General features: G+C 33.8%; 1 protein-coding gene across 2 annotated transcripts in view; it reads right to left on the bottom strand.

Moving 5' to 3' along the window:
• Nucleotides 1–13,287, bottom strand: part of LOC134742434 (ATP-binding cassette subfamily G member 4) — a 41,600-nt gene that overhangs the window by 25,722 nt on the left and 2,591 nt on the right. The window contains exon 2 of one of the 2 annotated variants that reach the window (XM_063675585.1): nucleotides 12,947–13,074. In XM_063675585.1, coding sequence (XP_063531655.1) covers nucleotides 12,947–13,074 — 128 coding nt within the window. Of the gene's footprint in view, nucleotides 1–12,946; nucleotides 13,250–13,287 lie in introns of those variants that run through there. The other variant, XM_063675575.1, reaches the window with a different exon arrangement.

Consider the following 13,287-nt stretch of genomic DNA (forward strand, 5'->3'; position numbering starts at 1 on the left):
TACTGGGGTCATGTTCGGCTGGGCGGAATGCCTAACTGCATTACTCCACGTAAAAAAAAACCGCTGGTTAGGTTCCTCTTCAGTTGACCTACCTCCGGTGTCACAGTGACGTTTTTGTTTAGGGACAACCTGTATAAAAATTATAAACTGAATTAGATGTCATTTAGCCGATCCGGATCCGGCCTTCACCACTGGAGGGCTTCGTCACTTTTTCTTTAATATATGACATCTATTTCAGTTTATGAAGCAATTGTTTCTACTATACAACCTAAAACAAATAATTAAATTGAGCTATCGTTTTGTTTTGTCCTCTTGACCGTGGCGAGCTGTGATTAGTCAATTTCATTATAGTTGACTAAACCGTTTCGAAATGAATATTATAGTTGAGTTGGAAGCCCATACATGAAAAGTACCCAATTACAGTTTGGTATACGAAATCTTAAATCAACCAGCATTACAGTCGACGGGTAGAAGAAGTATTTTAGGGTACTTTATGTGTTTCGTATTTCATAAAGTACACAGAGGCCAAATATAGTACAATACTATATATTATAGTACGTCTGGCAACCCCAGCTATAACGTATTAATAATTAACACGTTTAAAACTCACTTATAACTTATGAGTGTTTGTCTATGTACAGATGTACTAGAATAATCTTCTTTTAAGGTGTCATGCTATTTCAGTCAGTCTCAGTACAAAAGTACTGAGGTTGACTAAAGTGAAGTAGCATGACAAATACGAACGTTTCCGAGAAAATACGAAGGTACACCAATAAAATTGTCTTCATTATTTGCAAACCGGATTGACCGATATGGTACCTTAGCAAGAAACAATGAGTTTGCTCCACATCCGACCTTCAAACATACTGGACATGTTCTTCAAGAAGACTGCGGTTGTAGATAACACCATATTACGAGCGTCATGACCCTGCTGATTATATAAATGCAGATGCATCTCTATAACTATGTCTGACAATGCTGACATTTATATATAATGACATATTTAAAACGTAACCTATTATTATCTCAAATAGGCAAGGATTAATTCATTTATGAGTCGATTCATATTTACCAAACTGACTGATGGATCATCCACGTAATTTGCAAGGCTGTTAGAAATTGCAATACATCGAATTATTTAGCGCCGTCAAATGCCCATTAGCCATTACGAAGTCCTAAATACACGCACCAAGCACCAAGCAGTCTATAGCTGCCACTCACATAATACCCTTATTTATTTATCGTATGGCTTCGTTACATGTCACTGGATACAAAACTTTAGAGAATACCTATATTATACTAACAACTTAAAATTAAATTTTCGCCCTACTCAGGTAAGCAACCGCTTCTTCAGCCAAGATATTGTAGTCATTCACATAGCCCATATATTTTGTGAGGGGACATTATTACAGCACTATAACATAATACCCTCAAAAACAATAATTCAATACATCATACGAACGACAACGGTGGCACTGGCAGCAGATATACGCGTGTTGCTAATAGTTACTCTAAGTCCTTATAAAAAGGATTGTCAAATATTTAAGAAATCGCCGAGCACTATCTCTGGCTACTCAACTACTCGCCGGAAAGCCGGTTGCGTGGGCGCACCTAGCGTTTCCTCAGCTATTAAAACAATTGGTACATATAGAGGCAACCCGCATGACCGCTCGTTTTAGCTGCCAGCCGACGTTGTTAAGGCGTGAACATCAACCATACCATGAACAATATATATTTAAACGTTACGTTCATATAATAATAAGTTTTTTTTTTTAATCTTTTCGTTGCATTTGATTTTTTGTATTCGTGGGCCCAAGCTCCTAATACATTAGTAACATTAGGTATAGAAAAATATCTATTATGTTCCGTTTGGTCAGGTCTAGAAATGGATCCTATGTTCCTCTAATAGTCATTGACTCATTGTATCTTCACTCTTTTATCGTTTCGACATAATTTCAAAGAATATTATGTATATATGAGTATACATTATATGCCAGTACAACCAGCAATCAGCACGAGTTTTTAATTTAATAGTCTCTTAGAAAGTAGAAAGATAGAAGAACTAATATATAATTATTTAACGCCACAACATATTACATGTGGAAGAAATAAAAAACATTGGACGCTAAAATAGGACCCACAAACATAAATAAAACCGGCCAAGTGCGAGTCGGACTCGCGCACGAAGGGTTCCGTACCATTACGGAAAAAAACAGCAAAAAAATCACGTTTGTTGTATGGGAGCCCCATTTAAATATTTATATTATTCTGTTTTTAGTGTTTGTTGCTATAGCGGCAACAGAAATACATCATCTGTGAAAATTTCGACTGTCTAGCTATCACGGTTCATGAGATACAGCCTGGTGACAGACAGACAGACAGACGGACAGCGGAGTCTTAGTAATAGGGTCCCGTTTTTACCCTAAAAAGTAAGACAAAAATCTATACATACTCAACAACAACAAAAGAAAAAAAATTACTAATGACATAAAATACACAAGGATTTATAAAAAAATACATAAAATGAAAATTTACAAAAAATTGTAACCTAAAAACTTAAAACTTTAGGAAAGAGATTCAGACATAAATAAAAGAATACTTTGTAAGAGGGAAAAATATCGGTAAGGCTAAATGCATAATTTTCAGTAAATTTTTTTAGGTATTCCTTTTCTAATGAATACCTAAAATGGAATAAAGCCGACAGATAAAATATGGTAATTATCTCAATGGTAAGATAAAGTACAGATCCCGGTTTATGCTCTTTGCCTACACGCCCAATAGATCCCAACGAGTATACAAAAACCGGACAAGTGCGAGTCGGACTCGCCCACCGAGGGTTCCGTACTTTTTAGTATTTGTTGCTGTAGCGGCAACAAAAATACATCATCTGTGAGAATTTCAACTGTCTAGCTATCACGGTTCATGAGATACAGCCTGGTGACAGACAGACGGACAGCGGAGTCTTAGTAATAGGGTCCCGTTTTTACCCTTTGGGTACGGAACCCTAAAAAGCTCGCACATCGGTCCTAAATCGTTAGGATTCATATTAACCCTTAAATGGTGTTGGATGTTCAATAAACTGCCATTGGAAATAACTAACCTGCCAATAAATAGCTTTAAAACTAAAATATCTAATTATTTCAGAAGCATGCCTTCTACTCTGTGACCGAATATTTAAACTGTAATATTGACATGAATAACTTTGCATAATGTTAAATAGGCCATTGAAGGGAAATTTTAGAATTATTTTTATTGACAACAATTACTTTTAATTCATTTCTATATATTGTAATGTAATGTACTTATTTTAAGTATCTAATAACGCTTGTAACGACATACCATGTAATGCACATATTACTTTATGGTGAATAAAGAAAATGAAAAAAAAAATGGATGCAGCCTACACAACAAAAACATCTAATTTTATACATAATTAGATAAAATCTATTTGTTCCTATATATTAATTCAATAAATAATAAATCAAATCCGTTTTCCGATTTTTTACTTCAATTTACGCAGTATTTGAATTTTTTTTTTTCAATACATTCGTTTTAAGACGAAATGTCGGAAAACTTGGAAAAATCCAGAAGTTGATGATTTTTAGTATGTTATTTTGGACGTTTTTTTTTTGGGGTTTGTAATTATTTTATATTTAAAAACTTTACTATGAAGGTATATAACAAATTTTCATATATCTCTTACTGAAAATTATATATTTACATAATATATATATATATATATATATTTTATATGATTTAGCCTATGCAACTTCTAACACTGATTTCGCAGTGAAAATTGATGTTATATTTTTTTAGCATTTTTCCCATAATCAGCAAACAATTACGTAACACATATTAATTTCGGGCAAAAAGAAAAAAATCATGCATTTAAGGGTTAAAACTGAAATCAATTCAAATCCAAAAGGCCCGTGTATGAATTCTTGAATGACTAGCTCGACGATTCACATTTTTATTTATTTAATGACATTCTTATAATTTAATGTATTCATGTCTGACATTCATCTTGAATACCTGTGGACCTAATTATAACCCTGACAATGTATGATTAATAGGTACAAATAAATGAATATGAATATGCTTATTAATTTTGTACAGTCGCCATCAGGTGCTCACAAACATCTGAACACGCCTCTATTGTCAAGTCAAGGCGTTAGAGTGCGTGTTCAGGTATTTTGAGCAGCTCGGCCGCTCCGATATATCTGATGGCGATTAAGAAAACTAAACAACGAATATTTTTTTAAATATGTATCGGATTAAAGAATAAATACTCAAGATGAGTTCAAAATAAATAAAAACTGTTGGGGTGTCTCAGGTTTTCAGTGGCTCAAGTAACACCGTGTATATCTTATCCCTGACTTAGATATTAGAAAGAACCATGCGCCTCGTGAGCAGTTTAAGGCGTACTCCATACAATGGCTTACAAAGGCAATGGGCGAAGTTTATTTTGATGTGACGAAAGACGAAGACAGGATGGAGACGTCATTACTATGCCCGCACTTTAAGTGCTAACCTAATACACCTCAAGAAAAAGTAAAACAAATTAGCTAGATCTTTCTCAATTACAAGTTTGTTGCTACACCGCTGCTACTGCTGCTCATGAATAATTGAAATACATACGCCAAACAAAATTATGACATAGATGAAGGTGTTTTCATTTCTGATCACATCTCTAGAGCATATCTCTAGATCTGTGAAACCACGCCTCAGTGGATGAGCACCTTTTGACACTCAATCACATTTAGCTCACATATCTCTGGCACTAATTTGCTCGTGCATAAATGCACGTGTACAATACAATTATGAATATGCACGTGCGTATTATATATGTCCTTTGACCAATTAGGGGTAATTGCCAAGAACGGACACCATGCTTACACATGAAACTTCTATTACGGAGGAACAGGAAAACTATTGTAGCGTTAATTGGCGAGTTGCGTTATATCCAAGACTGCTAACGGCGAACCTTGGACGACCGCAGAATGAGGATATCTCCGAGAATGCAATACTGATGGTGACAAAACAAGTATTAAAGGCCTATGCCCAGTAAAGTTGCAATATTATTAAATACCGTACAATATTTATTACGAGTAATTCGTTTGTCTTTTAAGTTTATAGAAATACAGGGCAAACTTAATTTTTACATGCCTATGTTCCACTGTGTAACGAAACGGAAAATAAACATACTAGGTACATTTACATTAAAATACTTAGGTTATATAGATATAATAGTTTGAATAAATTAGAGTAACGATGACTGAATCATAGCCATGCTTCTAATAAAATAATAATAAGCTTACAGGAAACACAACATAATATTTATTTGTACCTAAAAAAACGAGAGAAAGCCAGTAAATAATCAAAAAGAAATTACGTAAGTTTATAAGTACGAGTAAAGTTTTAATTAAATGAATAGTCTCCTAATAACATACCTACATAAAGCGGCATCAAAAATGTGGAAGGTGAACAGACTCGCACACGGAAATTACAAAAACAAAAATAAACAGTTTTTACACGATTACCTTGAATTATAAGATGATTTTGACCAGATAAATACATATGCCAATTATTATAAGCTTTGTCGTCCAAATATATTGTTTGTTGTACGCCAAACAAACCAGTATCAGTATTTGCGTAAATAAATGTAATGTAATCCAATAGTCATACATAAAATAAATTATTTTAAGTTCAAACTGCAATATTAGTATAATTAACATGGCCAGGAAAGAAATCATTAAGTAAAACAGTTGCCAGGTTTTTGAACTTTACTATTAAGTTCAAGGTCTAAAGATGGTGACCCTGCTTATCAGGTTTTATTATATTTTGATGTTTTTGATTCAGAATTGTCAATGTGACGAAGGTTTAACAAAATATTGAACATGAAATGTAAAGAAACAAATCTTTTGTTATCTAACACAATTAAATAACCTAAACTAACCAAAATTTACAACCATTTTAATCCTGTATTCCAATTTCTACTTACAAAATTCACCCTTGGCCGGCTATCGATTTAGTTATTCGGAAGCGGAACATCGTTATCAAATTAATCAGTTAACGAGAAAACGTTTGGAAACTCGAAAGCGGTATTTTTTTTTAATTTCTATGAAATAACACTTCCACACTCTGTGCCCACACTCTACACTCTCACACACTATGCTATCAAAGCTTAGACGTACTCTAGGAGCCAATTTTATACAATAATAGTTATTCATTTTACTTTGTTCAGTAGTTATTAATTTAAACTTATTTTTTTTTTTTACTATTTATTTATTTTATTTATTTTAATCAGGTAAATACACATAATATACAACTTACCTTACTTGGCTATGAGTGCCAATTTTCAAGCTAGACCAAATGAAAGATTATTTTTAATACAGTTGCTCAAAAAGTGCTACTTTTCGTGGCTGTTTAGCGTGCGGAAAGTTGGTTTTCGCGAACTAGTGCTTTTTACGTTTCCAATTTTTTAAAAATTTTACTTGTTCCAATTCATGACTACTTATTGATGAGTGTTAATATTAGTTTCCTTAAAACGTCGTAATCAACATAAAAACCTACTGTAAATGTAAGAATACGAAAAATATGCATATTTCATATTTTATTACTTACCTCTTCATCATTATAAGTATTACACGTTTATATTTTAATGTTGAAAAACCGTTCTTAATAAGTTGTCTGAATGGAACGGAACGCCTGTCAAAGAAGAGGCGTATTTTCTTACTGCAAGAATGTTTTAAGTTTTCAAAGGCAACATTCGATATTGTTTTTATAAATATACGCCACACAAATAATCGTAAATAACGATATTTAGGTAATAATAGTACAATGTTTTAATATTTACAATTGTTTCTGTCTTATAGAACATGCATTTGAAAAAAAAACTTTCATTGAAGTGGGTTCAATAATAATAACAAAATCTATTCTAGTCGAATAAAAGCTAGAAAAACACCTCTTCATAATGTCAATGTCAATGATGTCAGTGTCACAGAATTAATAATATAAAAGTTTTGAATTCCATTCCTTACTTGTTGCTTTTCTTATTTTTTCGCAACTGTATTAAAAAACGTCGTTCAATACACGTGCGGATATGTCATTCCTAGCATCGAAATGTACTATTTTAATACAGTTGCTCAAAAAGTGCTACTTTGCGTAGTTGTTTAGCGTGCGGAAAGTTGGTTTTCGCGAACTAGTGTTTTTTACTTTCCAATTTTTTTTAATTTATTGTTGTTCCAATTCATGACTACTTATTGATGAAGTGTTAATATTAGTTTCCTTTAAACGTCGTAATCAACATAAAAACCTATTATTAATGTAAGAATACGAAAAATATACATATTTTATATTTTATTACTTACCTCTTCATCATTATAACACGTCTATTTTTTTTAATATCGAATATTGAAAAACCGTTCTTAATAAGTTGTCTGAATGGAACGGAACGCCTGTCAAAGAAGAGGCGTTTTTTCTTTCTGCTTTAAGTTTCCAAAGGCAACATTCGATATTGTTTTTATAAATGTACGATACACAAATAATCGTAATTAACGATATTTGGGTAATAATAGTACAATGTTTTATATTTACAATAGGCTATTTGACTAATTTTTGAAAATGGTTTTAATTGATTGTTTATGACTTAATAATTACACTACATTGATATTTCCGTGAAATTTCCAGTATTAAATATAAAAAATCTATGTTAAAGTTTATTTATTTTGAACGCGCCTTAAACGCTGTTTTTGCAAAGGGGCTAATCACGTGACACGTGTGACGTCACACGCGAGTAAACTCAGTCAATGACCTTAGTAAATCTTATGGTTTATGTGCATTGAATTATTTATTTCACTGTAAAATGGTATATAAATGGTGTATAGTGCCGCAATGTTCAAGTACGACTATAAAAAATCCAGATAAATTGTTTGTTTCCGTTACAACGAATCCCAAAAATAGAAAAATGTGGTTAAAACTAGCGCTAAGAGACCCAAAGAGCATTTTAGCGCATACAAATGTTTTTATGTGTGAAGACCACTTCGATGTAAGTAATATTTAACTGTAAATAAATATGGTAGTTAAAGCAGCGGATTTTGTTGTATTTAACGAAACAAGATCTAGGTATTTAATGTATTACTACATAACCTCATAACATAGCTCTTTCAGCATTAGTAGGTAGTTAGTAGCATACTTTTTCTTTCAAACTAAAGTGCAGTATGGAGATACTATTCTCGTCATCGTATTCTATATATATATCGTCGTCGTATTCGTATCATCGAAATCGAAATGTTCGTAAATAAACAATTTATATCATCATAATAGTAATCCGGATTATCTTTAAAGAAAAGTGCAACCATTGATGCGTCTATGTCTGGTAGGTTGCCGCTATCAGCTTTCACATATTTCGCCTCCATTTTGAGATTCTTATGAATATTGTGCTATATACGGATAAATCGGAATATATCAGAAAACTGTGGAACAATAACTAAAATTAACTAAATACAAATAAAACAGTTAAAACACTCAAGGCAATCAAGAATGTTTACGCGCGTGTGACGTCATCCGAGCGTTGACCAATCACAGAGCGTTCACGTCCCTGATGAAATTTCAAAAAATATTAAATTTTCTTTCGTTTATATTCCAAAAACTAAACATAATTTACATTCAAATATAGTGAAATATACTTTATTAGTTTATTATCTTTCAGGATGACAGCAATTCGTTATATATTTTTAATGTTGTCAAATACCCTATTGTTTCTGTCTTATAGAACATGCATTTAAAAAAGAACTTTCAATAATAATAACACCCAGCTAAAAAAACACCTCTTCATAATGTCAATGTCAATGATGTCACAGAATTAATAATATAAGTTTCGAATTCCTTACTTGTTATTTTTCTTATTTTTTCGCAACTGTATTAAAAAACGTCGTTCGATACACGTGCGGAAATGTCATTCTTCACTCGTCCCGAGTCTCGGTACTCGTAAAGTAATGACATACTTTCCGCACTAGCATCGAAATGTACTATTACATCGCTTATTAGCATTAAAGAAAAAGGGTAAACAATCTTGACGTGTCTTTTTATTGAAAAACGCTTTAAAAAACATATTGCTTATGAAACCAAAACCATGTAATGTAAATGATTAATCATTGATGATATATGCTATATAATTGTTACATATTAGCTGTACCTTCGTTTCATAAGTTTTTTTTAAATAAAGAGACGTCTTTTTTCTAATGCTAAAAAAACGAAGTATGTATAAAATAATCACGATAATTCCATCAACTCTCAATAGTTGGGTATTGCACCCTGGTGGGTGGCTGGGTGCTGCCACTACGTGCGTCCCATGACACGAGCAAGTGCAGCATCCGCTTGGTGTACCCCTTACATATCATTAGTGTCAAAAGGGCCTGTACGTGTTGGCTTCGGCTACGCGCATGCCTCCTAAATGTCCGTGATACCATTGTTCCGTGATGGGTAAAGACGATAATAAAATCGTTTTGACGAGATTAGGGCATTCGCCACTTAGATAATTATTCGCCATGTTTAATTGCTAAGAAAACAACGAAAACCGATAATGATTCCAAAAAATAAGATGATCCGAACATGTCTACTTTACTTAGCCATTGGCCAGGTAGATTTAATTTAGTTTGCAGCGTTTTTCCTCTAACCTGATTTCCATATCCATCGCATAGTTCTAGTCAAATTTTATTTCTATGAGCGATAAATAGGTACCCGTTCTGCAAAACTTTAAGTATATTTCATATTTATATTTGACTATTAAAAAGCATATAAATTTGTTTAAAAATACAAGCCTCTAAACCGGGACGAGTGGAAGAACCCTCTCTTCTGACACAATAGGCACACAATAATAATTATTCATACTAAAACATAATTTTATCAGGACTATCGCGAATTTCTTTTGCTATCTACCTTTGTTTCCGACGAAATAAGAATTCAGTTGATATGTACAGTGATTACATGCTGCGAAATTGCATGGAGAAATTATGAATTAATCACTATAGTCACTGCACCTTATAAAACAAAGTCCCCTACCGCGTCTGTCTGTTTGTGTGTGCACGGTATGTATTATGTTCGCGATAAACTCAAACACTAATGAACGGATTTTCATGCAGTTTTAACCTATCAATATAGTGATTCTTGAGGAAGGTTCAATGGTTCAGGTGTATAATTTGTTAAGGGTTTTGTGTAACCCGTGCGAAGCCGGCGCGGGTCCCCAGTTCATTGATAAAGTCGCCATGCACTTTTACGGCCGATATAACTTTGTAAAATAGCTGAAGTTTTAGACTAATTTAAAATTTACAAATCATATACTAAATCACTACATAGTATAAAACAAAGTCGCTTCCTGCTGTCTGTCTGTCCCTATGTATGCTTAGATCTTTAAAACTACGCAACGGACTTTGATGCGGTTTTTTTAAATAGATAGAGTGATACAAGAGGAAGGTTATATGCATAATCATCACTGTACCCGTGCGAAGCCGGGGCGGGTCGCTAGTATGCTATAAATGCAAAGGGGACAACCCATCATGACACAAGCATCGCATCGGTTGTTATCGCGTTCTGAAATACAAAACGACTTAAGAAGGACAGACTAATAATTAAACTAATGATATCGGTGTCGCCGTCGTTACGGTACCCATTATCGGGTGTTCTAATAATGGGACCAATTTAGGTTTACGCGTCCAAGTACCTAAGGGCTACATAGTTGCACGTAGCATTTCTCATTAGTGACGTTGTAACGGCATTTTGCCATATGCTAATGTATTTAGTCGGTTGTTTTTGAAGAAAGCGTGGGCTTGATATGGGCACTATTTTAATGTTGTGAAGGTTCAATAATGACAAGCTTTTATGGTTTCTACGATTGTATTTAAATAGCATGATCGTGATATGAATGAAAGTACTAATTTAGGCTTCTTCGAAATGTACATTTTATTTGGACGGAATCTTTAGATAAAATTAGAAACACGTGTTATGTTATATGTCCAATATAACATAATGCGTGTACATACATACTTACAAAGTAGGTATCTACTTATCGACTTTGCAAAGATGCTGTAATGGTGGCTGTACTATTAGATACATTTGTAAAATTTTGAAAATTAACAATGATGATTTAAAAGTATTTAAAAGCTCTTCTTCTGAACATATAAATAAATAAAATAAAAAGCCTTTTATTTCCTACTATATGTTACATGGATTTATGTTAGGTTAGTTAGATATTAGTTTTAGTTTTTAATTGATTTGGTTCTTTGTTAGGATTTTTTTTTAAATTTTAGTCTAATAAGCAGGAACCCCTTAGGTTGGCCTTAGGCCTTAGGTACAAATAAATTACATTTTAACTGTTAGACCGTAAGTAACATGTGATTTAAAGAGCGATTTAGGTAGGTGTTATTTAAAAACTTTTTCCCCTCACTAGCTCGGAAAGCCATCTTTTATCTTTTAAAACAAGCGGGGAAAAACGCATTTTATCCACTAGTGGGGAAAGTAATTTGACCTTGGATGGAGCGTGTTTAAGTAGCTTTTGACAGATAACAAAACGTAAAACGCTCATAATAATGGTTCGTTCGATATTAATTATCATTAAATAAATGGTTTGAGAATTTAATAAATAATACCAAATTTAGCTTTATTTAATGATTTTAAGTCATAAACCTTAAATTCCATAAGAAACATTTGTTTTTTTAAATGATGTTGAATGTAATTCTGAACGCACAAGTTGAGTCGATGCAATTTTAAAACGCATCGTCAGAAATGTCAACATTGTCAACAAAAATTTTCTCACCGACTCCGACACGTAAAAATACACAACTTCCAGAGTTTTCTGTTATAATATCGTATTATCGTAAAAAAGTTGGTGATTCCAGTGATGAAGATGATCTAATGCCTGTGCATGTTGCACTTTCCTCGCTATAGTGAGGGGAAAAGTTTTGTGTTACACACGGGTGCAAATGTATTTTACTTCTCGTGTGTTAAAAGATTCGTTTCGCTCGTCGTTCAACTATAGAATCCTTTCGCTTGCTCGTGTTTCAATTCCACACTCGCGGGTAAAATACAACTTTGCACCCTTGTATAACAAACAACTATTTCGTACTCGATGCTCGCATCCGTAAAGGTGTAGATGAATTAACGCCACAAAGGCCAACGGTAAAATGTCAGTATGGGCAGGCAAAAAATGTGCAACGAGTGCGTTGAACCAGCTGGAAATCGGCCGTAAGCTCCTTCTGAATGTCATTGGGGGTCCGAGGCTATAAGGTCATACCGATCTACAAAATATGAAGTATCCATATAACGATTGGTCTCATTTGAATTAGTTGACGTCAAACCTCAAAATGTACTTACTGAATAAAACAAAACACGTTTCGTTTAATTGCCCTTTGCTACTACTACTACGAGTAGTTGACCGTGAGCACGATAACTACTGAACGAGGAAAATCTTTATAATCATAGTTATTTTAACTTGTTGCTCTACTTTTTCTTAGACAAACACGCAAAGTAAGGTGTAAGTTTAAGCGTTAAATTAATGTAAGTAGAGTTAATATTAATGATATAATGATAGGGTATTTAATATGATTGTAAACTTTATTACCTACTGCATTGTTATCGACTTCGTGCACTGTTAACGGGAAGAAAGGATTAAGGGAGGCTTTGTTTTACTTTAGATAAAAAAGTAGGTAGAGATAAATAAAAGTGAAATTGGAGAAAATATAAGCTAAGCGAGCGTTGAACCCGTAAGGTTTTTTCCAGAGACATATCGGTATCGGTACACATTAATATTAAATATTAGTTATCTATGACATCAGTTCAAATTTATTTTCTTTCATTGTGACTCGACTCTATTAATTAAATTTAAATGCGAATAAGTTTGTGTTTCCGCTCTACAATAAAATAGAGAGAAGTTGATAGTAAAGCTACTTACTGCTCTTTCTTCCCTCCTGGACCCTGTAAGTGAGGTCCTCAAAGGCCAAGTCCACTGGCGGTCGCTTCGGCAAGTGTGTGAGGGTCTTGTGCTGCAGCGGCGTGATGGCCACCTTCAGGCTGCCCTTCCTGTTGGAGATAATAGGTACAGTCTCCGGCCCCGCCACGCATAGCTCTTTGTCCACTTTCATCTTGACTCTTCACTAAACAACTGTCAACTTTAACGCATGCCTACGTGACAAAGACAAGTAGATTGTTCCGTGGGGCGTACGGCCTCCACCGCGGGCGAGCACTGACTGAATGCATGTCAGACGGACAAAGCAACGCTGTGACGTAGAAGTG

The sequence above is a fragment of the Cydia strobilella genome, chromosome 1 (assembly GCF_947568885.1).
Source record: "Cydia strobilella chromosome 1, ilCydStro3.1, whole genome shotgun sequence".
Lineage (NCBI taxonomy): Eukaryota > Metazoa > Arthropoda > Insecta > Lepidoptera > Tortricidae > Cydia > Cydia strobilella.